The sequence below is a fragment of the Typopeltis vanoorti genome, chromosome 10 (assembly GCF_054136105.1).
Source record: "Typopeltis vanoorti isolate ZY-2024b chromosome 10, IOZ_Tvanoo_1.0, whole genome shotgun sequence".
NCBI classification, from domain to species: domain Eukaryota; kingdom Metazoa; phylum Arthropoda; class Arachnida; order Uropygi; family Thelyphonidae; genus Typopeltis; species Typopeltis vanoorti.
Window position 1 is genome coordinate 31,287,988 of NC_143558.1, and position 26,374 is coordinate 31,314,361.

General features: G+C 36.0%; 1 protein-coding gene across 1 annotated transcript in view; it reads right to left on the reverse strand.

Moving 5' to 3' along the window:
* The window catches only part of LOC150102308 (maleylacetoacetate isomerase-like), a 103,446-nt gene that overhangs the window by 34,650 nt on the left and 42,422 nt on the right, over nucleotides 1–26,374 (reverse strand). The window contains exons 4-5 of the mRNA XM_090399622.1: nucleotides 23,689–23,769; nucleotides 11,835–11,912 (exon numbers count right to left, since the gene is read on the reverse strand). Coding sequence (XP_090255748.1) covers nucleotides 11,835–11,912; nucleotides 23,689–23,769 — 159 coding nt within the window. The remainder of the gene's footprint in view (nucleotides 1–11,834; nucleotides 11,913–23,688; nucleotides 23,770–26,374) is intronic.

The window sequence follows — 26,374 nt, forward strand, 5'->3', positions numbered from 1 at the left end:
TGAGGGCGGTTCCACTGGAACAAAGATTGTGGGCTCTCTTGGTAAGAGTTTTAATAATGAGGGGTGGTGGTGGGAGAGTTTGTGAATGTATCTGCCTGTGTGTGTGTGTGTGGGTTTTCTGTATACAGTGCACATTTTGTATGTGTGTGGGTTTTCTGTATACAGGTGGCAGTCTGTAGCAAGATGCCACCAGTGCACCTTGCTACAGACTGCCTAAACAGCTGGCCAACTCTCTGACCCCCCCCCCCTCACTGGAAGGTCCATTTCCTATATAAAAAACTTGACCTACTTTAAAGCCCTCATAGAAAATTTAACCTTGAATAATGCAGACATATTGGTAAGCTTTGATATCTCCTCTTTGTTTACCAATATTCCCTTAACTGACACCTTATCTCTCTTAGAAAACGTTTTTTCCGTCTGACATCTTAGATCTCTTTTCCTTTGCCATTAACTCTGGGTATTTTCCTTGGAAGAACAAAATCTACAAGCAGATAGAGGGAACTGCCATGGGCTCCCCCCCCCCCCTTGCCAATTTCTATATGGAAGATTTTGAAAAACTAACCATAGACTCAGCCCCACTCAAACCTTCTATCTGGCTAAGATATGTAGATGATGTGTTCTCTATTTGGCCTCATGGCCCAGACACTTTAGACTCCTTCCTCAGTCATCTCAATAGCCTATATCCAAGAATCCAGTTTTCTATGGAAAAGAACAATTGTTTACCCTTCCTAGACACCTTAGTTACACGCCTGCCTAATGATACACTTGCCTTCACTGTATACAGAAACCCCCCCACACACACACAGGCAGGCAGATACATTCACAAACTCTCCCACCACCACCCCTCTCAACAATATGGCATTATTAAAACTCTTACCAAGAGAGCCCACAATCTTTGTTCCAGTGGAACCGCCCTCACTAATGAGCTTAACCACACACACACAGCACTTTCCTCTCCAATGGCTACAACGATCACAGTATCAAAAAAATAATCAGTTCCTCCTCCATTCCCCGTCCTTCTCGTCAACAAGATTTTAAAAATGCCATCACCATATGCTACATCTGTGGCACATTCGAAAAAATAGCCAAGATTCTAAAAAAGTACAACCTACACACAGCATATAAGCCCCACTGTAAACTTGCTACCCTTATCCGTTCTACGAAAGATCAGCTCCCTCCTCTCTCTCTCTCTCTGCCTGGAGTTTACAAAGTACCCTGTTCCTGTAAGCTGGCATACTTTGGACAGACAGGCAGATCAGCATTCATCCACCTGGAGGAACACAAGTCTTACATCTGTAAACACAACTATGGTCATTCAGGCTTGGCTGACCATGTTTTGGACACCACCCACAGGGTATCATGGAAGAAAACCACCATGCTCCACCACAGCAAATTCAAGAAAGAGAGACTATTCTTAGAATCAGCAGCAGCTCTCAGAAACCAACCAAATCTTAATAAATACGGTTGCATTAAGCTTCCGAAGATTTGGGAAACACTCAACACCAGAGATCCCACCTTACATTCCAGGTCACCTACAACCGCCCTTAGAGGGTGCTCCACCTAGATAGGACTTTAGTGTCACCCACGTGGTTGGGCTTAGTATTGTATGATATTTGTGTTCATGTTACATTAGTTGTTTTTGTAATCCCTAGATGTCCTAGTGACTAGGATGAAATATAGGAAGTATTAAATTCTATTTTAATACTTTTTGAGTGTTGTAAAAAATCCATTAAGCCTCCAACATGATGTTATTATTTTTAAATAAGTTAGGAAATTTAATGATCTTTTTTAGTTATCTTACATTAGCTACTTAGGTGGCACCTTTTGGAATTGTCAGTTATTGTTTATTTAGCTTTTTACATGTACTGAAGATGTCTACGATACTCAGGCAAAAATTCTACTAATAAATAAAATTTTATGTGAGTTAATTCTGTTATTATAATTTTAATTAATATGTCTACTCATGGTATTTCCTTACTGAAACAGTTATGTGGCAGAGGAAGTAAAATCAAAGGTACTTTTCTGGTGGTATGCAAACAACAGACACAGATGAGAAGATTTTTCACCATTTAAGAGTTATTTAACTGTCCAAACATAATCGAGTATATGTTTCGGATGGTTGCACAGCATGTCATACCCAAGATTCAGAGATGTCATCACACCGAATCAGTGATGGTTTGGTGGGAATGATGTATTGGGAGTATCATTTCTGCAAGAAAGGGGTCAAAACCTCTGCCAAAGTGTATCAAGACACGCTGAAGTTGTGGTACAGTCCCTGAACAACACCTAATTTCATTATAGGTAGTGGACATTCCAAAAGGACTCAGCCCCTGCATATAAGGCAAGGACCACACAACAGTGGTTGGAGGCAAATGTGCCTGACCTCCAGGGAGTCAAGGACTAAGGGAGGCTATACATCACCCATGTGTACATCCTCAGTTGTTTCAATTTATACCAGAGAGTTCTATGTAATATGTATCGTGTTAAACAGCTTTCCCAGAAACTAACAGTATCATCTTACAACAGTCATTCTCCTTATCTAAATCAGTCATCACCCTAGTATAAAAAAAATTAATAAATTACTATAGCATTACTCACACTTCACCAAACTAAGCTATCTATACAGTTCCTATCCACCCATTCCTGAATTTTGCCTTTAACTAACTTCTTCAATACCTTGACCACTTTCGAGATGCTGATAGGTTGATCATTTTGCAATTTCATCCTCAGAGTCTCTTTTATGTAATGAAACTACTTTGTTTTCCTTCCACTCTCGGTACTTTATCTCAGCTGAGACTTCAGTAAAACAGCTTAGTTAGCTGCAATTCCAATTCCTTTGCACATTCTCATAATGTGGGAGCTGATATCCCATCTAATCTCATGGTTGTATTTGCACTGTATAGATAGCTCAAAAGCTATCTATACAGTTCCTATCGACCCATTCCTGAATTTTGCCTTTAACTAACTTCTTCAATACCTTGACTACCACTTTTGAGATGCTGATAGGTTGATCATTTTGCAATCTCATCCTCAGAGTCTCTTTTATGTAATGAAACTACTTTGTTTTCCTTCCACTCTCAGTACTCTATCTCAGCTGAGACTTCAGTAAGGTTACAGGAAAATTCATCAAAAGACAATTCATTGAAAGGCAATTCGTTGAAAATGCAATTCATCGAAAAACAATTCACCGAAAATTTTAAATTTTCGATAATGTTATGGTAAAAGTAATCCATTTAGAACAAAAACTGAACCATGCAGACAGCTTCTTGTACCAACAACTTCTACTAAGTCATTTAAGCAGAGAGTTTTTGCAATACATAATTTGGACACGTTATTTCTTTGTCGCCCTGAATATAGCTGAACTGAAAACTAGAACAACCGTTCGACATTTTCTTCTAAAAGTTTCAAATAGCAAATCTGAGTAAAATTCATCCCATAATAATTGCTGTATTGAAGTCGCATATTACTACTAGCAACAATAATAATAATGAAGCCTGCATAGTTCAGTCGGAAAAACGAAGCCGTTTAGTTAGAAAGACCTGGGTAGTTGGATCCCATTTATGCATAATTTTTATCAGTCCTGTTCTGCTAAAGGTAAGTTAGCAGGCATAATATAGATACGGCCAGGCTTTTTTTCCGGAAACAGGCAAATCAGTCCCATGAACAGACACGAAACAGTTATTGGACAAGAAAGACAATAAGAAACCATATTATTCTATAATTTTTCCCTATGAAAGTAGCATTGTAATCTCCTTATTCACGGTTCAGGTTTTGTTCTAAATGGATCAATTTTCTCATGACATTTTCGAAAATTTTAAATTTTCGGTGAACTGCTTTTGCGACGAATTGTCATTCGATAAATTGTTCATTCGATGAAATGCCTTTTTGATGAACTCTCCAGATACCTTCAGTAAAACAGCTTAGTTAGCTGCAATTCCAATTCCTTTGCACATTCTCATAATGTGGGAGCTGATATCCCATCTAATCTCATGGTTGTATTTGCACTGAGATTCTGCAATATCCAAAGCACTTCCGATTATTATTATAATATTATTATTATTATTATTGCACAGGCATCTCCATTAAGTCCTAAAACTCACTGTGGAAGGCCCAAACTATCAACACAATATCTACCATACTTTTCCTTGAAACCATTAACAGACAGAGCACTCACAACTGAATCAGGCAACTTGTTCCATGAGTTCAATGAGAAAAATCTAGTCCTCATGCCCTTGGCAAGCACACTCTTACCCAATTCAAGGGATGACCTCTTCTTTTGCACCTCTAGCCAGGTGCAGAAACTTTTCCACTACACCAATCCTATAAAATCCTTTAAGTGACTTAAATGTTTCTATAATATCCACCTCTGCTCCTTTTTTTTTTTTTTTTGTTCTGTCAACCTTTGCAATATACAAACCCTCAATCTAGCCTCATAGGAAGTTCCACAGACCATTCACCATCTTGGTCACTCGCCTCTGGATCCTTCCAACACTCCCTCATCCCTAAGAAACCCAGGTGACCAGACCTGAGAACGGTAATCCAGATGTAGTCATATCAAGGCTTTATAAAGAGGAATGATAACTGATTGTTAGTGTGTTCTTCAATAACCAATCAATCCTGTGAGATGTTCTAGCTAATTTAGCAATATGCTTTCTAAACTTTAGCCCTCTATCTACTATCCCCAATTCCATGCCTTCGTCAATTTCCTGGAGTACAGTTCCCCTCAATGTGATAAACAGCTTGTAATCTTTGTAATCAAACTATCCATTATATTTTGCCTATACTGTCAGTCTATTTAAATCATCCTGCAAGCTCTCTACATCATCCTGATTAATTATTATTACCTACCTGACTTTATATCATAAATAAACAACTGAATATATCCATTCAAATGAATTTCTAAATCATTTATGTAGAAATTATACAACAGTGGTCCAAACATAGTGCACTGTGGCACATCACCAGTCACCTGCCTTCTCCTGGAGAAGGCAGGTGACTGGTGATGTGCCACATATACTACTTTTTGGTATCTGTCCATTAGCTATCCTTTTATTCATACTACCAGTTTCATATCCATCCCCATATGTTGCAGTTGTGTGTAACAGAGCTACGTGTGGTTTCCTGTCAAATCCAGCAGTATCATCGTGTAACCAATCCCTTTATCCAGCTCAGCTGTCATCCTATTATAAAAAGTTAATACAGAATAAGGCATGACTTACTTTTCACAAAGCCATGTTGTCCCCTCACAAAGTATCATATTCTTATCCACTCATTCCTGAATTCTCTTTATGACCAACTTTTCCATTACTTTTACCACTACTCCTCAGAAAGTGAATGGTCTATAATTTGCTACCAGAGACTTAGATCCTCCTTTATGCAAAGGAATTATTTTGCCCTCCTTCTGCTTTCTTGGAACTATGCCAGAGCTGAGACTTAAATTAAACAGCCTAATCAAAGGCATTGCCAGTTCCCCTGCACATTCTCTTAAAATGTGAGGCGATATCCCAACCAATCCCACAGCTGTATTTGCATTCAGATTCTGCAATATCCTAAGTACTTCCAATTCACCAACGTCTGTTCTCAGATCAGCCCCTGTCACCTCTGTCATAACAATATCTTCACTTGGATGATATACCACTGCAAAATGATCACCGAGTAGCTCAACAATTTTGTCTACCTCCATCTGCACTCATTAAAGTTATCCTTCCATAGTCATTCTTCCTCCTACTTGCCACATAATGAAAAAACTCTTTGGGATTTCCTTTCGCCTGTTTGGCTAATCTTTTAATAATCTGATTTTGCCTCTTTTTTTTTACCGTGCTGGTCACCTCTTAGATACTTGTACTGTTCATGAGATATATAAGAAGAATGCCGGTCACCTTTCTTCTTATATATATCCTCCACAACTTTTTTTTTTTTTTTTTTTACAGCTCAAGCTTAGTGATCCTACTCATTCATCTAACTCCTACCCAATTTAGTGATACTACTCTTACCAACTCCTACACAATACAGAGTGGTATTGCTTTCTTCAGATATCCCTCATGCACTGTGAGCATCCTTCCTTTGCAGAACTTTAAGCCATGGTACTGCTTCAAGCTGCCTCCTTGGTGTATCATAATCACCTACCCTTATAGTTCGAAATATACATTTTCTTAACCGGAATATTCCCGTTTTACTATATCCCAAGTCAGTTTAACTGTTTTTTTTTATTTTTTTTTATTTTGAATTTAAGAGCTTTATTATTATTATTATTAAGAGAGACCTCCAGGGAGTCAGGGACTCATCGAGGGAGGCCACATACTACATGAACCAGCTATCATACTTGTTCTTGAATTCATTCGCACTACTTGCACAAACAATATCCAATGGCAATCCATTCCAATCACACACTATTCTATGAAAGAAAAATCTAGATCTCAACTTCCTTCTTAGAGGCATTCATTCTCAGCTTTCACAAAATTTATAATCTTGTCCTTTCCCCACCCTCCATAAAATAAAAATTCCATCAACTGAAATCCTGTATGACCCATTCAGAAGTTTGCAAGTCTCAATCATATCACCATTCTTTCTTTGCTTTGCTAGTGTGTGCAGTCTACAAATCTGTCTACTCAACCTGTCTTCATAATCAGTATTCCACAATCCTGATATCATTTTAACACCCTCTCCACTGTATCAGAATCACAATGGAAACCAGAAGACCAGACTTGTGCACAGTAGTCCAAGTAAGATGTTATCAAGGCTGTTTTACTGTGTAAGGAGGCAAAATGACATCCTTATCTTTACATTTCAAAGTTCATTTCACCATTGTAATTATCTTTTGAGTTATATTTATAATCTTTGCTACATGGCCTCTGAACTTCCTATCTACTAACACTCCAAGATCCCTAGCCTGGTCTCTTTCTTCTAGCATAATCCCAGCAATATAATACAGCATTGGATATCTAATCATGCCAAAGTGTATGACTTTACATTTACTGAATCGATTGTCCCATGCCCAAAATTCCCACCTACTCAAATCTTCTGCAAGTACTGCATATCAGCTGCATTCCTGATTACCCTACCTATCTTTGCATCATCAGAAAATAGCTGTATGTCATGTGTCAAATCTTTTCCAATGTCATTAATATACAGATTGAATAACAGTGGACCAAGGACTGATCCTTGTGGTACACCAATGGTTACCTTAAATTTTGCAGACTCACATTCCATGTATATCCCTTTTTGATGTCAGTCAATCTTCTTATCCATGCTAATATGTTATAATCCAAACCCATATTCTCCAGTTTATGCAAGAATCTTCCATGCTGTATTCTGTCAAAAGCCTTAGCAAAATCCAAAAGTATCATGATGTATTAATTTCCCTTGTCTAGTTCAATTGTAACATTATAGAATGTGAGCAAGTGGCTAAAATATGACCCTCCCTTAGTAAACCCATGCTGTTCATTGCAAAGTAGAGATTCTCTGTCAACCCATTTCTGAATGCAAACACTAACCAACTTTTCCAAAATGTTCACCACCATCCCCAAGATACTGGTTAGTCGATAGTTGGATACATCTGTCTTTGCACTGTTGGGTTCCAATTTACGATTTTTATTCTATTTTATAATTTCCGCTTAACTATGTTCTTCTATTATCTACGCACAAGATATCACCAAAATTCTACTAATACTTAAATTATTTCTCCCCTTAGTACCCCTAATATTTGTATTTATACTGCGCTTTTGGGATATTTAGTTTAAGATATTATATTCAAAAACAAGGAGAAAGAACTCAAATATGTCTGAAAGTGAAACAATGTTGCAGTCGTGACACTTTATCTCGTTTCTTAATATTAATTTCCCGCGTGATTAGGTTCGTATTTTTCAAGTGGTGCATTGGACAACAATTTCAGACAACTCTTTTATCATTGAACAAAGGTTTATTAAATTCCTTGACATGGTACAAATCAATTCTTTGTGATTACTCAATTTAATGCTAAACTAAATACTTACAAACTAACATTAGCTTATTACAAGTAATCAGGCTATGATCCTATAATGAGTATTACGATCATGCCGCCATACACATTCTATACGTAAATTCATTTGACATGGACAAATAAGATTAATTCACACTATTTAACTATTCAAACTTAAGTAGATTAACTAAACCTTTTTCTGCACTAACACACAACTATGACATTTTAACTTTCCTATACATTAACAATAGACATGCAAAATTCTCAGGACACTTAATTATTCACATAACATTAACACTAGCCAGCTTACTTTTAATATATTCTGTCAGATACTAAAGTCCTAGTATAAATTTTCCTTGGTCACTTCAACAGTTCCGTATTAGAATAATGATACTTATCACAGACAAATTTTAGTTAACATTAGATATATTTTACAGTACCTTTCTTTCTTGGGGTTTTCATATGGACCTTTACCTTCTTCTGATTGAACTATCTTGATATAACCTCACCGATAATCTGCTTCTCCAACGTTCTTTTTGGAATTGAACTAGGCTTACGCTGGCTTAACTTTTCATACCTCCGAACACACTTCGAATCATCTACAGGGTGTTCGGGATAAATTTGACAGTTTCGTAAGGAAAAAGAAAATCTTCTTTGTATCTATTAAATTTAATGAATTGACAAAAAAACATTACAGGCAGAGTTAATTACAATACTATCAACAAGATTTACTCAAAATAACCACCATTAGCATCGATCACAGCTTCAATTCTGCTTCGGAACCTCGAACAAGCTGATGCTACAGTCTCCCTGGGAAGGGCCGCAAAAACTGTTTTAATTTTATCCATTAACTGGGCTTTTGTATTACTGGAAGTGCGATTGGTGTCTTTTTCAACTGCGCCCCATACAAAATAATCCATGGGGTTAAGGTCTGGGGAGTTTGGAGGCCAAACATTTGGACTGGTGAAGTCGTAGAAATTTTCAGACAACCATTTTTGACTTTTCCCAGAGGTGTGGCAAGGGGCCGAATCCTGCTGCCATACATACGGCCTACCATTGGCTACCCTTGTTATCCAGGGCTTGACTACAGTTAGCAACTCCACGAACAAAGCCCGAATTCCAATGCCAGGGTTCTTCAACACCTGTTCCTGCAGATTTGTGAGGAATTCTGCTGTACGAACGCAATCAGATCGTCTGCTAGGGATCTTTCTTCTTGCTACATCCTCGTAGTCACCATTGCAAGTCTCTAGTTCATGCCTGATTGTTTTTACTGTATTCAGGGAGCATTGGGCAGCAGTCGTAATATCCTTATTTTGATGGCGGGCACGAATCATCATGATACAAGTTATTCTCTTCCATGATTCAGGTGGGTTCCAGCTATCCATCCTTTCTGACATCTTGTATATGAATGAAGAAGGGTCCAAACTTTTAAATGAAGAGAAGTGTGTGTTAATACATGTAACTTACGGAAAAATATAATTAATTATAAATATGTCAAATTTATCCCGAACACCCTGTATATATCGGCTGCGCAACTCGCCACGTGGACATCGATTTCTTTGCTTCTTTCCCCTTCTCGTAGTTGTCACTGAAGTCGAAATACAAAGAATATGCTTTCTTTTCCTCGACTATATGGCATTCTTCGCTTCTCACATAGGAAATATGGAACCGAAATTCCGCTCACTTTTGTTTCCGTGTTGTGACGTCGGAGATATAACTCCAATATTGCCACTCAGGAAAACACCGTGAAATCCCTACGAAAGAGCTCGCGAAGGACTCTCCTGGAACAGAATCAAAATCAAAACCAAAAAAGCCTCATGGGGGGGGGGTTTCCAACCCTTTTATACCTGTTCTCCTAACGGCACTTTTTCTAACTTCTTTTCTCCACCCCTACTTGTTTTTACTTCACCGACCAATTAGGGTGGCGTTTTTCTGCCAAACGTCATTTGATCGGCGAGCCCGTAACGATGTCTCAATCCGGGAATAGGCCCTGAGCGATAGTCTGTTGTTTTCCTTTGCTAGCCTGTAATTTAATCCCCTTTCCAAAAATTTTCTATGAACTTTCTTAATAACTTAATTTCTAGCCTCTCACATACCATCTCTTATGACTAATCCTTTTCTGTCTTATTTATTTAACTTTTCTCATTTAAATCATATCACAATATTAATATATTCTTTCTTTTGTTAGTTAGTTTAACAAAACCTTTATATTTTATATATTTTATTGGATGGATGCAAGAATCTTTCTTTTTCTTTTAATTAATTCAACTGTTATCTTTTATGCAGGGTTTTAATTTATTTTATTTATTCTTCATGTTATACCATGATAACTGAGAATTCTATATTCTCAAGATATCAGGTGTAACAGCACCAACCTTATGCAATGGGATTACCATATGTTCTTTCCACTCTTGTGGAATCTTCCCTGTTCTGAGACTCAAATTATATAGCTTGGTTAAAGGAATAACCAGTTCAGCTGAACACTCTTTTAACACCCGTGCTGATATCCCATCAGCCCCTATTGCTGAATTCTTATTCGGTTTATGCAACAGCTCTAATACCTCCTCCACATATATTTAACTTTCTTCAATGAGTGAAGAGGTAGTAATAGTGAGTCCAATGTTGCAAAGACCAGGTTGATAACTTTTAGGAAATTGGACACTCATTAGTTGAATAACCTCTTCTGCATCTGTCACCCTCACTTTTAACCACTCAGAATGTGCGGGAGTATTAAGTAAAAATATATCCTATATGTATATACCTTCCCAGACACACATAATCTCATATGATGGTGGGAGAGTTTTCCTTCCTGGAAACTTTGGTATTTCATCCTGCAGAGCAAGAAAACCAATCAGAAACATACATGCACAATTTAACAGACATAACACACTGGCTTTACAGTCTTAGTTACTTCAGCTGTCATTCGAAACAACAACTGTTCTGGATTATGTGGATCAGGCCACATATGGATTACTGATGCAGTAATCCATATGCAGCCTGATCAAGGACTTATAGAAGGGAATAATCTCCTTCTGTTTGATGTGTCAGTCTTTTGCATCATTGGCATATTCTCTGGTGATGTCTTCACAATTTTAGATATGTGCCCTTTAAATTTAAGGTCCGAGTCCACCATCACCCCAGACACTTACATCTTCCATCACTTTTTTTTTTCTCACAGAGTCTATTCAAATCCTCATGTAAAGCCACATCTGTTCTACTTATATTTCTTTCAGACTTATCATCTTCAAAATCTACTTATCCTAATTTATGCCTCTCCCAATATCATTAACGTATAAGTCAAATAGCAATAGGCTTAGCAGAATAATTGCCTTGAATTTTCTTGAGCCTGTCTACTCTCATACTTCATTTTCTCTTTCTCAATAATGCTTGTCATTTACATTCCTCATGCATCTGATCACTGAACACTTATCTAGCTATCTATTCTGTAAGAACTTCCTTTTCCCTGCTGCTTCAATAATAAACAATTAAATACTATATTTAATTAAGTTCTTTAATACACAAAACTTATAAAATTATATGTATTTCAAAACATGATCTATTAAATTGCCTGAAGAAGCAAAAATTCTGAATAATTACTGTAGGGGCAGCATGAATAAAGGTTCCTCACATTGCAGATGAATGGTTTTTCTAATCAAAGGCATTGTTATCATCTACTACCTACCTACTGACTGGAGGCCTAAAGTTCTTGATTCTAAGCTGACTCACAGTGGTAAACATATAATATTTATAGCCATTTGCAGGCAAGATTCTGTTAATTTTTATTTTTTAACTTATTGTATGCTACTTATTCATATGATTTTTATCATTATACTCTGAATATATCTGTTAAATGGGAGCAGTTTAACACACTTTTTACCTCTGCTCGTTCAAAAGGATCTGCAGGTAGAAGTGAAGGATGAGGTCTTGTTTCTTCTAAATACTCTATGATGGGTAACTAACAAAAATATATGAATTGCATTAGCAGCTGGAGAGAAAACACATTGTTAAATATAAAAGTTAATCCATTAAAAGAATAATCAATATAGCATTTTAAAAGGAGGAGTATATATAATTTCTGCTCTCAGATACTAAAATCATTATAATTTAGAGTATCTATGCACTGACAAACCCTATCAGAGTTTAGATTAGAATTTATAAAGATCAGTAAAGACATAAAAAGTTTTCAGTTATATCATTACATAATTTACCAAATATAAAATCTCACAGAGTATGAACTATATAACCTTAAATATTAAAACATTAATAGAATACATGAAATTAAATGGATGACTAATTTTAATTTCTTTCTTTCTTTTTCATGGATTTCAGGAGTCACAAAATCTATAACACAAGAGTGACACATTTGGACCACTGGTCAGGGAGAAAGAAGGAATCTAGCAATGTGTTTCACGAATAGCTGAAGGATGTAGATCTTGGGGAAAATAGCATGGGGAATGCTGTTCCAAAAAACAGAGAGAGAGAGATGAAATGAAAGCAGAGGATGAGAAGTTGGTTTCCATTAGTCTGAATCTGAACTACGTTCAGATATTGATCAGCAGCCTACTTGTATTTTTACATGTTCGGAGGACAAGTGGTAAAATGGTGGTGGTGGCCATAGTGAAGCAGCATAACAATGAACTGGCTTGAAGAAACTTTAACCTACAAAAATACCTATAGAAAAGGCATAAAGAGATTGTCTATGAACAAATGACTTGGGTGAATCTGTGCAAGAGAGGGTTAATCAATTAATTGGACTGCTTCTTCTGGATAGTATCATGCATTATATGGAAAGTTTGTGGTGCACTATTCCAAAATGAGAACAGTATCAATGGCTGGGAAGATTTGAGATTTATAGTGTTGTACGAGTGAGAAGTACTACTGTCTTGAATAGAAGAGGATACTAAGTTTTTTGGAGATTGAAGTACTGCAAAGAAATCAGTCTTATCTCTGGATAATGTTACCATGGTGTCATTATGTGTGTGTGTGTGTGTGTGTGTGAAAGAGAGAGAGAGAGAGAGAGAGAGAGATGGAAGAACAGAAGAAGGGCAGAGGTTGTGGTCCCCAACAGTCTTTACAAGGGGCCAGAAGATTAACTGAAATTTGAGTAAAAGCAAGTTTTCTGCATTTGGCCCTTTCAGTCTAATTTGAATTTATTAATATTTTTTTTATTATTTTATTTATTAAACAGATGTTGAGGCTGTGGCATAAATGGAGTGTGAAGCTGAAGTTTTAGACCTGCTCTGTTGTTTTTTGGGCAACCAAGGTTTGGAAAGTGGTTGGGCTGGAATGGGAGGAAGATTTCATCAATGATTATTTCAGTTATTCAGACAGAGAAGTATTTGAGTGAGGAAAGCAGAAAGAGTAATCTGACATGGAAAAGAGGTGAAGAAATCAAGGCAGTCATTTGGTACCATTGATGTACCAGATGATGTAAGAAAGGATTAAATTAAATGTATTAGTCTAACCAAGTGAAAAATAAACTTTCAACATCTTTCTCTAAATCCAGAGTAATTTAATAAAAAAGGTGGCACACCGTTTGGCAACTCCTATAGGTAGAGATGACCTTGCTAATGCTTCTGCCTGGTATCTCCACTTGGGCCTGGCTCCCACTGAAGAGACCTCAATAAAGGTCGAAACTAGTCTGGGTAGTGGCCCTTCCCTTAATGCATAACATTATACATATCAGCAAGGAGATGTGTTTTGCATTATGGGAGATACTGAGATAGGAATGATGTTAGCTTGCCCCACTTTTGCAACGAGTTGCTCGGTGTTGTACCTTAGCCCAGTCCTGAAGATACTTTCAGGTGCAAACTTTGTTTGCTCACACTTGGATAAAGGATTAAACTAAATTTATTATTGAAGTACCAGGAGCTGAGATTGGTCGAGTCAGATCTGATCTGGAGAAAAGGATAAACAGACCAGGTTATGGGTTGGTGTTATCAAGAGGAGAGTTGACATATACATTGGATCTGGAGAAGTACTAGTTAATAATATGTTCAGGGTGTTGGGGAGAATGATGAGGGTTATTTGGTGGTTCTAGTTAGCAGAATTCTGCCTTAGATTATTACTATATACTTCAGCATCTCTTCTAGTCTGATTGATGAAGGTGGAAAGGAAACCAGTTTGAATTATGAATACTGAGGTATGGAAGGAAAACAATTTCATTGTTTGGATAATTTGACTGTTAAAAAAAAACTTTCAGAGATAAATAATCAAAGAGGTCAGAGTGATTACTGAATGAGGAAGTAAAGGCAGCAAAGTATGACAAGGAAATTTTGAGGCAGAGTAATAATAGAAAGTGTTTTTTTTTTGTATAGATTTTTTTTGTTTAGTAACATGCAGAATATCAACAGATACATTAATGCCCTTCTGACAGAAGGAATCATAGAAATAGTTTGGATAGTTGATATGGACAGTAGTTGTTCAGGCTGCCAGTTAAATGTGGAAATGATTAACCAGGAGCTCAAAGAATCTACATGGGACTGAGGCTAGTAGGGGACATTGTATAAACAGATGAATATAGTTTCTATCAAAGAGTAGATGCACATACTCGTAAATGAAGCAATGAGCATTATGACTGGTAAAGTTCTTTGAGAAATAACAGATCAGCGTTTGATGCCACTAAGTAGTAGTAAACATCATTTAAGTCTGAGATGATATATGCATATTAGTGAAGAGATTGTAGAAAGTGTTGTTTTTTTTGTATAGATTTTTTTTGTTGATTTTGTGTTTTATTTAGTTGTATTTTCAGTATTTTTCTTGTCGTTATTATTATTATTATTATGTGAAACCTCTAGGGAGTTCAAGGACTCATTGTTGGAGAGCACTCGACCCTACTTCGCTCAATACATCTCATCCTCTCTACTACTACTTAATTCTCCAACTATGACACTACTACCATCAACACCATCTATCGCCCATCATCACCAACAACAGTATTTTTTGTGTGTAAATTGCATGTGTTCTGAAGACCGATTTGTCTGTACACGGGATGAAAAACCCACGTTTCCAGGAGAAAAAATCCTGCTACCACCATATGAGATCGGCTAATCACCTTCAACTGAAAAAGCACATATAAGGATTCCCCTCATCACGACAAGAATCAAACCCAGGTCTTTTTCAATTGAAAGGGCGCAATGTTTTGCTATTCTTCCAATTGTGCTACAGCGGCTACTATGATCAACACTGTTGCTGTTTGATGAGCATAACAATCTCATGCAATGTAAACAACAGTAAATTAAGCTTAAGAAGAAATTACATTCTTGTTTAATCCTTTATTGAAATGTAAGTAAACAAAGTTTGCATTTGAAGTATCTTCACAACTAGGCCTTGCATCTAGAGGCTGTTTAATTTATATCAAATTGCTTTAGCTTTAATTCATAGCAAATTGCCATAATTTAAAGCAAACTTACTTTGTACATGTATATTGCTATGCATTATGGAATGCACCTGGATATAAGATTAAATAAAAATAAATTAAACTTAACAAGAAATTATAATTTAAATGCAATGTACTTTAAGACAGCATACATCTTATACTTAGAGCAGTGTTTCTCAAAGTGTGGTACGTGTACTCCCGGGGGGGGGGGTATGCGAAAAGTCGTTAGGGGGTACGTGACAATTTTTGGCACTATGCATAATTAAAGGAGTCATTATATTTTTCAACAAACAGTTCAATTAGAGACAACTGGGATAAAACGGCACTAACTAATGAATCACATCCCCCTCTCCAACAAAAAATTATTTACAGACAAGCAAAACCATATGTTGCCGGTGGAACATATGGTTTTGCTTGACACCATCTCCAGTCGTTAACGTGTTAAAACTAAGAAATATATAGTGAATGTGTTTCAGATATTATGGAATTCGGTTGAAGGGAATTAACATTTCAACTCAACTGTTGAAATGCTAATTTGTCTTTGGTTCATGCGATCTTTTGTTAATGCCGCACCAATCATATGCAGTTCTTTGCTGCTTTACGTATCTCAAGTCTTGTAAATTACTGGTAATTTTTGCTTGAAATAATGGGAAAAAAGATGACGCTATTTAGGTAGATGCCTTTGACGATGACACAAAGAAACTGTTCTCGATGCCAAAAGTAGTGATAGCGAGTAGGAGCTTCTTGGTAAGTCGCACCATTTTCAGTTTTTTTCTGAAAACTTTAATTTCCGAAAATTCCCGCACGTATCTCAACGATTTTTTAGCTTCAATTTTGGGAAAAAAGTTAGAGTTGTATTCGAGTAAATACAGTATTTTTTTTTTTAGCTTTCAAATTCTTATGTATGGATCATTGGTTCAAGATTGGATTTACAAAACCCCCAAAAGAGAGCAAATACAGGTAGCTGTAAGCAACAACAAAATGTTGATATTGCATCTGGATCAAATGAAATTGACAAGAGTGTGTCGTTTGACATCTTTAGAGAACCAAAATTTAAAAATAAATCATATTTTTTAGTTACATGAACATATAAATTCAAATAAAATAGATATTCAATTTTAATTAATATTTTAAATTAATTTAGTAATTTTCATTAATCATTTTAATTAATTAATTTATTTCTTAATTAATTTAGTTATTTGTTTTAATTAATCAATTAATTAATATTTAATTAATTTGTTTAATTTAATTAATTAATTTTAATTAAAGTTTAATTAATTATTGCATTTATTTTTTTATTAATTAGGGCTACTTGGTAATAATGAAAATTTAACAAAATTTTCATTATTATTATTATATACGTGAATATCTGAAGTTTGAGAAACACTGACTTAGAGAAACTAACACAATGGAAATATGGTTCCAGAAAAAAACAAAAACTATATTAGTATTATGAAACATATAGACTAGATAAGGGGTTGGCAAAGTGGTTGATATCGACCCCTGGGGGGGGGGGTCAATGTGGCTATCCAAGGGGGTCGATTATTGTCTAGGGATCAAAAGGGGGTAAATAAACACCTAAAATGATTTCGAGTAACATCTAGTAAACATGCAATGCCAACTGGCCGATCGGCTGAGCCAACGAGGGAGAAGCGCATGCTCTCCCTGATAAAGACATCTAGAACAGAGACAATCAGGGCTAGTGCACATTTATCACCCATAGCTATCAGAGTAGCGTTCAGTGATTTGATAACTTTTGAGTTTATTGTATTATTTTTTTAAAGTTATAGTGCTCATAATGGTGGCCCCTGACAGTAAGAAGAAGTGTCGACAGTATTCGCAAAAGTATTTAATATTTGGATTTATACCATCATTTACCAATGAAACAATGCCTATGTATCTATTATGTGAAAGGGTGAAGGAATTATTATTTTTAAATTGAGAAATTTATTATTGATAACATTTATTCATTTATTTAACATGATGGGGATCGATGAGGGATCAAGGATTTCAGGGGTCAATGGTCTAAAAAAGTCTGCTGACCCCTGGTCAGCAAACTTTTTTAGATGATGATCAAAACACTAAATAAAGCACAAAACTAGATGATGATCAAGACACTAAATAAAGGATTCTCAAAAAAAAAAAAAAAAAAAAAATCACTGCACAGCTGACTTACACTGGAGAAAACTTGTAGAGACTAAAGGAATAGTTTGTTAGAGTGAAAAGTATGTCATGGCAAATTATGTCACAGAAATGATGCCATGGATTCTGGCCAAAAAACCTAAAAACTCTTTTTTGGCAATTTATTATAACATACATTTCTATAGCAGAGAGCAATGATGGATACTGATTTTAACTGATTTTAAAGCAGTGAGAGCTGACTATATTTATTGAAATATTTCATTTACAAGTTTGATTATGAAAGAAAGCATATTTTCAACATGTGATCAGCACAATACTGTTATGAGAGTAGGTGGCTTATTTAAATTATGTCAAAAACTGCATGCATGTTATCTCTCCTATTTACATATTAGACAAAATGATCCATTATGATCATTAATTTAACTTCTTACAGACCTAATTTTGGCAAAGGTCAGGCAGTTATTAATTTTATCTACATTAATATGCTATGTCCTCTGATTGGTTTATTTATTTTGAAAGCAAAAAACACCCCTGAGTTTTGAGAGCAAACACCTTGCCACTCCCATGTAAGACCCACTAACTTATAATCTTTCTTAGATGTGGTTCAAATTTGAGTCCTTCCAAATCAAAGGGTGTTGTTACTTCCTGTGTGTAGATTTTCAGATTTTGTATATGTGACAAATGCTCTCATAGTAGTATGTGAATTATTTTTTTTTTTACAAATGAGAATTTTTAATTTTTTTTTGCTTCACTTTCTTGCAGCATCTAATGACAAAATAATTTTACTGACACCCACCACATTTATCTCAAAGGTGAATCAGTGAAGTATATACGTCATTATACCCCCCTCCTGCCCATACACAACACTTCTTGTTTCCTGATTTTGCATTTCTATCTCACTGATCAACAATCTGACCAAACCTCTAACTCCAAAGCCTTTCAAATGCAGTTCATCAGACATATACATGTCCTTTCATCCATCAAATTCACTTCATATATCTATAAACTGCATATCATTCCTTCTGCACAATTTTCTCATTGATTCATCACAAACATGGCCCTTCTTCTTCTCAGTTCAGTTCTGCCATCCCAAGGTGAATAAAATGACTGACTATCCTTACTTTCTCATTCTTCTTTTCACTTCTATCACCAACTATTTCATATTTCCATCATCATCATCGTCAAATTCCTGATATGTACCCTCATGGGATATTATGATGGTATTACACAAAAAAGTCGCCTTGTTACGAACTTCTGAATGATAACTTTCCTCCTAATTAATCTGTTATCTGTCAAAACTCCAACATTATCAGATGTTATATTTCAGTCTTCTAAGGCACTTTTTACAATATCAATCCACCTAAATCTTGGTCTTCCTCAGGATCTTTTCCCTGCCAACCTAGCAAAGAGCACTTGTTTTGTTAATCTTTCCTCTCCCATTCTGTTTAAACGATCAATCCCCATGAGATTAGCTCTGCTAACACACTCCTTAATGCTAATAATAATAGGTTGTTACTTAATATTCTCATTTTTAACCCTTTCTGCCCTAGTGATTTCAATTGGAATCACTAACTGTCTTGGCTTTCGTAGCCCATATTACGTGGCGAATGATTCCAAATGGTATCGTACGTCGTAGTTCCATTTCTTTAATATAATAACAGGTATGTATTATACATATAAATCTTACCAATATTGGTTTTTATGACTTAGTAGAATAATATGCATATATTGGATTATAGAGTATAAGCTCAGAACTTGAATATTTGCTACCAGAATATAATGATTCCATATGGAATCAGTCGGTCAGAATTCCTATCCTGAAATGTAAAAGGGTTTAATATGATATTGCCATCGATGCCATCAGTTCACTCCCATAATCTTTCTCAGAACTCTGATATCTCCAGTCTTACATCAAGTGTTTTATTTCTAACCTAGCTCTCAGTTTCATAAGTTAAAATTGGTTTGAACACTGTTTTGTATACAGCTAATTTAGGGTTTTGACTATTTTTTTTCTCTCTCTCTCATTGCATATAAATTTATTCAGCTGACTTCCTACCATACAGCTTTACTAATTCCATTATCTATTCCATAATTTGTGTTCTTCACTAAAAATTGTGCCTAAATAGCTGAAATGTTTTATTTGTTCTATAGCTTCTCTATTCAGGATACAGTTGATGTTTTCAATGTTTCTACCTATTTTCAATGTGTTTGTCTTTTTATTGCTGATTTTCATACCAAATTTCTTTCTACAGTTACTCAATTTAGTCAGGGAATCTTACAGACTTGTGCTGGATTTATTTAAAAGTATAACATCATCTGCATAAAGTAAAGAGTTCTGATTAACTCAAATTTTGATATCAGGTTTTTAATACCACTTTCCTTCATAATGTGATCCATATAGATAATGAATAACAGTGAAGATAATGTGCACCCTTGTCGCATGCCTAGGTTAACATTAAACCATCTTGCTATACCCTCTTCAATTCTAACTGCTGACTTACAGCTCAAATAAAGAACTTACTGATCAATACAGTGTCCAATTTATGCCATATAACTACAGCATTTTGAAGAGCTTTCTTCTTGTACCTTGTTATATGCTTTTTCCTGAGATAAGAAACAAACTTAAATATCCTTGTTATATTCCCATGATTTCTCAACTATTTGTCCTAAACTGAAAATCCGATCCTAACAACTGGTATTTGGCCTGAATCCAGCTTGTTCATCACCAAGCTTTCCTTCACCATTTTTTCTTAGTCATTTCTCAAGTGAAGTTCATTATATCTTACCAGGAACACCCAATGGGAACTACCTATGAAATTCTCACATTTTATATTATTTCCCTTTTTAAGGTACAATGAAAACTCTACTCCAGTCATCTGGAAGTTGACCCTCTGACTAGACCTTCTGAATTATGCTGTGCAGCCACTGTAAAACTTTTATACCTCTATATTATTATTATTAATATTATTAAGTGAGACCTCTAGGAAGTCAGGGACTCAATTGAGGGAGGCCATACTATCCGTACTACATGTCATAACTATTCTTGAATCCATTCACACTGCTTGTGCACACCACTCTATGAGAGAAAAATTTAGCCCCCCCCCGCCTCTTCTTGACAGCATTCATTCTCAACTTCCAAGGATGCCCTTGCAGCCTTTTCCCACCTTCCCTAAAAGGAAAAATTCTACTGAAATCCTGTATGACAATTTCAAAGGTTTGCAAATTTTGATCATATCACTTCTCTTTCTCTTGTTTGTTAGTGTCTGCAGTTTACAAATTCTCAATCTGTCTTTGTAATCTGTATTCTGCAATCCTGATATCATTTTTAACACTCTCTTTGCAATTTCTTCACTATATTAGAATCAGCATGGAAACTAGACGACCAGACCTACACACAATAGTCCAAGTGAGGTCTTTATCAAGACTTGTAAAGAGACAAAATGACATCCTTATCTTTACATGTGAAACTTCGTTTCAGCATTGCAATTATCCTCTGAGTTGTACTTGCAATCTTTACTATCCGGCCCTTGAAGTTCAACTTCCTGTCTACTAAAACTCCAAGAGCTCCAGCCTGATCATTTTCTTCTAGCATGATCTCACCAATATAATATGACATTGGATATCTAATCACATCAAAGTGCATGACTTTACATTTATTAACATTGAACTGACAGCATTTCACATGCCCACAATTCCAGCCTATTCAAATCATTCTGCAAGTACTACATAGCAGCAGCACTCCTGATTACCCTACTCATTATTATTATGGGCAACTCCAAAGAGTCCTTAGACTCACTGAGGGAGGCCCTAAACATCATGTCAAGAACTATCCAACATTTGTGCAGTATCTATCATACTTTGCATTGAACTCATTCACAGTCATCGCCACAACAACAAACTGGCAATCTATTCCACTCATTCACCACTCTCCAAACAAAAAACCTAGTTCTAACACCCTTGCTAACTACACACTCCTACACAGTTTCCATGGGTGGCTCCTAGTTCTCCCACCACCACCACCACCACTACACCTGTTCTGAAAAATTTCCTCTAAATTAATCTTGTAAAAACCCTTCAGTAATTTATGTCTCAATTACGTCATCCCTTTTCTGCCTATCGACAAGTTTCTGTAAACCCACAAATCTTCAACCTATTCTTGTAAGGTTCATTCCATAGACCTGCTACCATCTTGGTCACTTGCCTCTGAATCCTCTCTACCTCCTCCTCATCACTAACTGGTACCCAGATCTGCATGTGGTAATCAAGATGGGGTCTTATCAAGGCTTGATAAAGAGGAACGATAACCTGCTTGTCAAAGTATTCTTCAATAACAAAGTGATCTGATGAGCTGCTTTAGCCATTTTTGCTATGTGTCCCCTAAACTTTAACTCCCTATCTACTAACACTCCCAAATCTCTGGATTCATCAATTTCTTGCAGTACAGTTCCACCAATGTAGTACTAACAGCTGGTAATCTTTTCAACCCAAAATGCATGACCTTACACTTTGCCATATTAAACTGACATCCATTCTCCTTTGCTCAGTCTGCCAGTCTATCTAAATCATCCTGCAAATTTTAACATCATCTGTATTAACTATTGCTCTACCCAATTTTGCATCATCGGCAAATAACTGAACAGTTCCTCTCAGATCCTTACCTATATCATTAATGAACAAATTAAACAGTAGTGGTCCAAGAACAGAACCTCGTTGCAGAGCACTAGTCACAGGCCTTCTTTTGGCCTCTACTATCTGACATATTTCCATCAACCACCCTCCTATCCATCTCACCAACTCTATATCCAACCGTATGCGCTGCAGTTTACTGATTAGAATTCCATCTGGTATTCTGTCAAAGGCCTTTGCAAACTCCAGCAGTATCACTGTAAACCCATTTCCTTTATTCAACTCAGCTGTCACTGTATTATAAAATGTTGAGCAGTTTAATGAGGCATGACCTACCCTTCACCAAACCATTCTTCCCCAATACAGTATCCCATTTCCATCTATCCATTCCTGTATTTTGCTCTTGACCAACTTTTCCAGTACTTCGACAACAACTCCTGTTATGCTGATTGGTCGGTAATTTGATACATCAGTCTTGGAGCTTCCTTTATGCAATTGAACTATTTTTCCCCACTTGCCACTGCTCAAGACTAACTCAGAGCTGAGACTTAGATTAAACAATATAGTCAAGGGCACTGACAATTCCCTCACTGCTTCACATAAAACTAGAGCTGGTATATCATCCAATCCTACAGCTGTATTCACATTCATATTAAGGTTATGCAATATTCTATGCACCTCATTTTATTTACTCAAGTTACCGTATAAGCCTTTGGCTTTCTCATTTCTGCAATATCACTACCTGGATGATATACTCTTGCAAAGTGTTCCCTTAGTAATTCTACTATTTTGACTGATTTAGTTACCTCACTACCATCGGCATTCCTTAAAATCATTCTGCCATATACATTCTTTCTTTTACTTGCAGCATATGTAAAGAACTGTTTGGGATTCTCTTTAGCCTGCATTACTAACTTCCTTTCATAATCTGCTTTTGCTTTTCTTACCACACTAGTTACCCTTCTGGCCTGTGCCTTGTACTGCTCATGTGACTGCAGGTCACTGTTCTCCTTATGTTTGCATCATCAGCAAATTTCTGTATGTCGCAGATCAAATCTTTCCCAATGTCATTAACAGAATTTCATGTCCCAGTAGGCATGAAATTCTGTCATGCTGTACTATCATTTTTCATTATGGTTTAAGCTAATAAGAATATAATTTGGTTGGTTAAATCTCAAATTGACAGCCCATCCTCATCTCTTCAGTATGCAGATACCTTACAGGGTATACCATGAGAAGGTGAGGACTGCACATTAGGTCAGAAGCCATGGTCGATTCTCCACATTCCTTAGGAGGCTACATGGAGGTCTCCTTTTCTCTTATTGCATATTTCTCACCTTTCAAATCTTTCATGCCAGCCAAAGCAATCAATTCTGTTACTTCTTCCCTCTGCAAACTAACATTCTTGATATCTGCACCCAGGGAAACATGTTTTTATCACTTTCTCATTAAGTACACCTCTTATCACTGAATGTCTATACGATGTTAATTCCAATTATACATATAAGACTAGTTATAAAAAAAATCTATACAATGTTATTTCCAATTATACACAGAAGACTAGTTATAAAAAAAATCTACTTACAGATTGAATGAGAGTGTGCCCATCTATAACTAAAGCCGGAACTAATTTCATTGGGTTTATTTTCTGGAATTCTTGAGAATACTAAAAAAAAAGAGAGAAAGAAACATTTTAGTTGGTTAGACATGAAAACTATCAAAATTTTCATATTTTAAGAATGGGCTGATGTAAAAAATATATCTTAACTGCTGATCATTTTTACTATTTTTTTTAAACTAAATTTTATAATAATTTATAATTCTAAATACTTCAACTTTTTATAATTATTAATTTTGATTAATGTTTTCTAATCATTTACTTATTTGTACGCTACTCATTCTCAATCATGTTTTTGCTATGAAAATGTGCTTCCCCATGTTTGAATAGAGTGAAACTTTCAAAAACACTATTCATTTGGATGTTCTATTACTAGAATAAGTTATACACTAAATTAGCTATCCATTAGGATAAAGGATTAAACTAAATTTATTATAGTCTAACCAAGTGGAAAATAAACTTCCAACATCTTTTTCTAAATCCAGAGTAATTTAATAATAAGGTGGTACAGGCTTTTGGAAACTCCTATAAGTAAATATGACCTCCATTGCTTCTGCCTTAGTATCACCACTTCTGGGTCTGGCTCCCACTGACAAAACCTCAATAATGGTCGAAACCTGTGGCCCTTCCCTTAATGCATAGCATTATACAAGTCCGCAAGGAGATGTGCTTTGCATTATATGAGATACTGAGACAAGGAGTGATGAGAACTTGGTCCACCTTTACTACGAGTTGCCTCAGTCCTGAAGATACTTCAGGAGCAAACTTTGTTTGCTCACACTTGGATAAAGGATTAAACTAAATTTATTATAGTCTAACCAAGTGGAAAATAAACTTCCAACATTCCACAAATACCAAATGGTGAATGCTACAGGGACCTGTTAGCCAATCATCTTCATCCATATTTGCAGGAGGTCTGCCCTGACTCCAGTGCCATCTTTCAACAGGACAACACACATTGTCATAGGATTTGTATAACTACTGAGTGGACAACAAATTTGCCACATTGCCTTGGCTCCCAAACTCCCCTGACTGTAACCCAATTAAACATGTGTGGGATATGCTAGAACGAGGTGTGAGAACTGCTGATCCTCCTCCACAGAATGAGCGTGAACTGACAGAGTTGCTGCAGTGGATATGGGTCGAGTTATGGACGAAGGATGTTTGACACCTTGTGGAATCTGTTCTGAGCCATGACTGCATAGAGAGGTGGATCAACAAGTGGGCAAGAGGTGGATCAATTAGGTGGGCGTTTCTAATGTAAAGCTAACTCAGTTTATCCACTGTGTTCTATGAGTAAGTAGTAAAATAATGTTTCTCTTTAAAACTTTGAAAGTGACTGTATTTATGGGAATATACCCTATACAGGATGAAAGTTGATTGCTTTGGTGGTTCATCCACTTTTGAGTAATGCAATCAAAAGCCTTAATCAAAAGTGAAGGAAAGTATATGGGCACCCTAATAGCCCATATTCTTTTATTAGGCTTTTGATTAGCATTTCACTTCCTGACAACTGTTTTAAACTGTTGGCTCTCATCAAAAGCCAGGCACAAATCCTATGAGAATAAAAATAACCTTTTCATGATTCCATGGAATGTCATCTCACGTATGAAAGTTGTATTTTTCATTGATCTTATACAGTTAAATCTTGCTATAGCAAACATATGCTATGCTAAAAATAAAAAAAAATCACTAGAGCAAACTCTCCACTATCATTAATTTTCTTCCTCATTAATCTGTTATTTGTCAGGACTCAAATATTGGCAATTCTTACATTCTGGTCTTCTAAGGCATTAGTACATCTAGATCTTGGTTTTCTCTTTGTCCTGTCATCGAACGGCTGTTTTGCTAATCTTGCTTCTTCCATTCTGTTTAAGTAATTAAATATAGTAGGAAGCTACCTGAATAATTTTATATGGAATATGAAATGAGAAAAATTAGTACAACACCTGGCCAGCAACATACAAGACAGGGCTCACAACAATTTTAACATATAGATCTTGAGAGTCTGAAAAGACCACATATATTATGGTTGTCTCCATAATTTTCCAAAATGTATACCACATATATGAGAGTTGAAAAATATCAGGAGAGTGAATTACTGCATCATCAGTTGCAGAAATATTAAATATGAAGATATTAGAAAGCGCTAATATTTGACAATATTCAAGAATATGTAAGTGGAGCAGATCTAAAATAGTATAGTCACTTAGAAGGAAAAATGAAAATGATAATTTTTTTTGTGTGTGTATTATCTTTTTAAATGCCAAAATGCTAAGGGGTTCCTAAGGAAATGCTGTTGCTGATAATTAGATTCAAGTATTTAATTCAACATAAAAAAACTTTTTTATTATTATTATTATACCCTCCATGGTTGTACAGCAGAGGAAAAAGATGAGTTCTGGAACGTGTTAGATGAAGAAATGAGGAAATTGGAAGAAAATGAGACGGTGATTGTCGGAGGAGACTTGAACGGGCACATAAGAAGACAGAATAGAGACTGTGAAAGGGTGCATGGTGGCCACGGAGTGGGAATGATGAACCAGGAAGGAGAGAGGGTTGTGGACTTTGCAGTAGCGTTTGATCTGGCAATTGTGAACTCGTTTTTCTTCAAGAGGGAAGAACATTTGATAACATTTAGAAGTAGTAACAA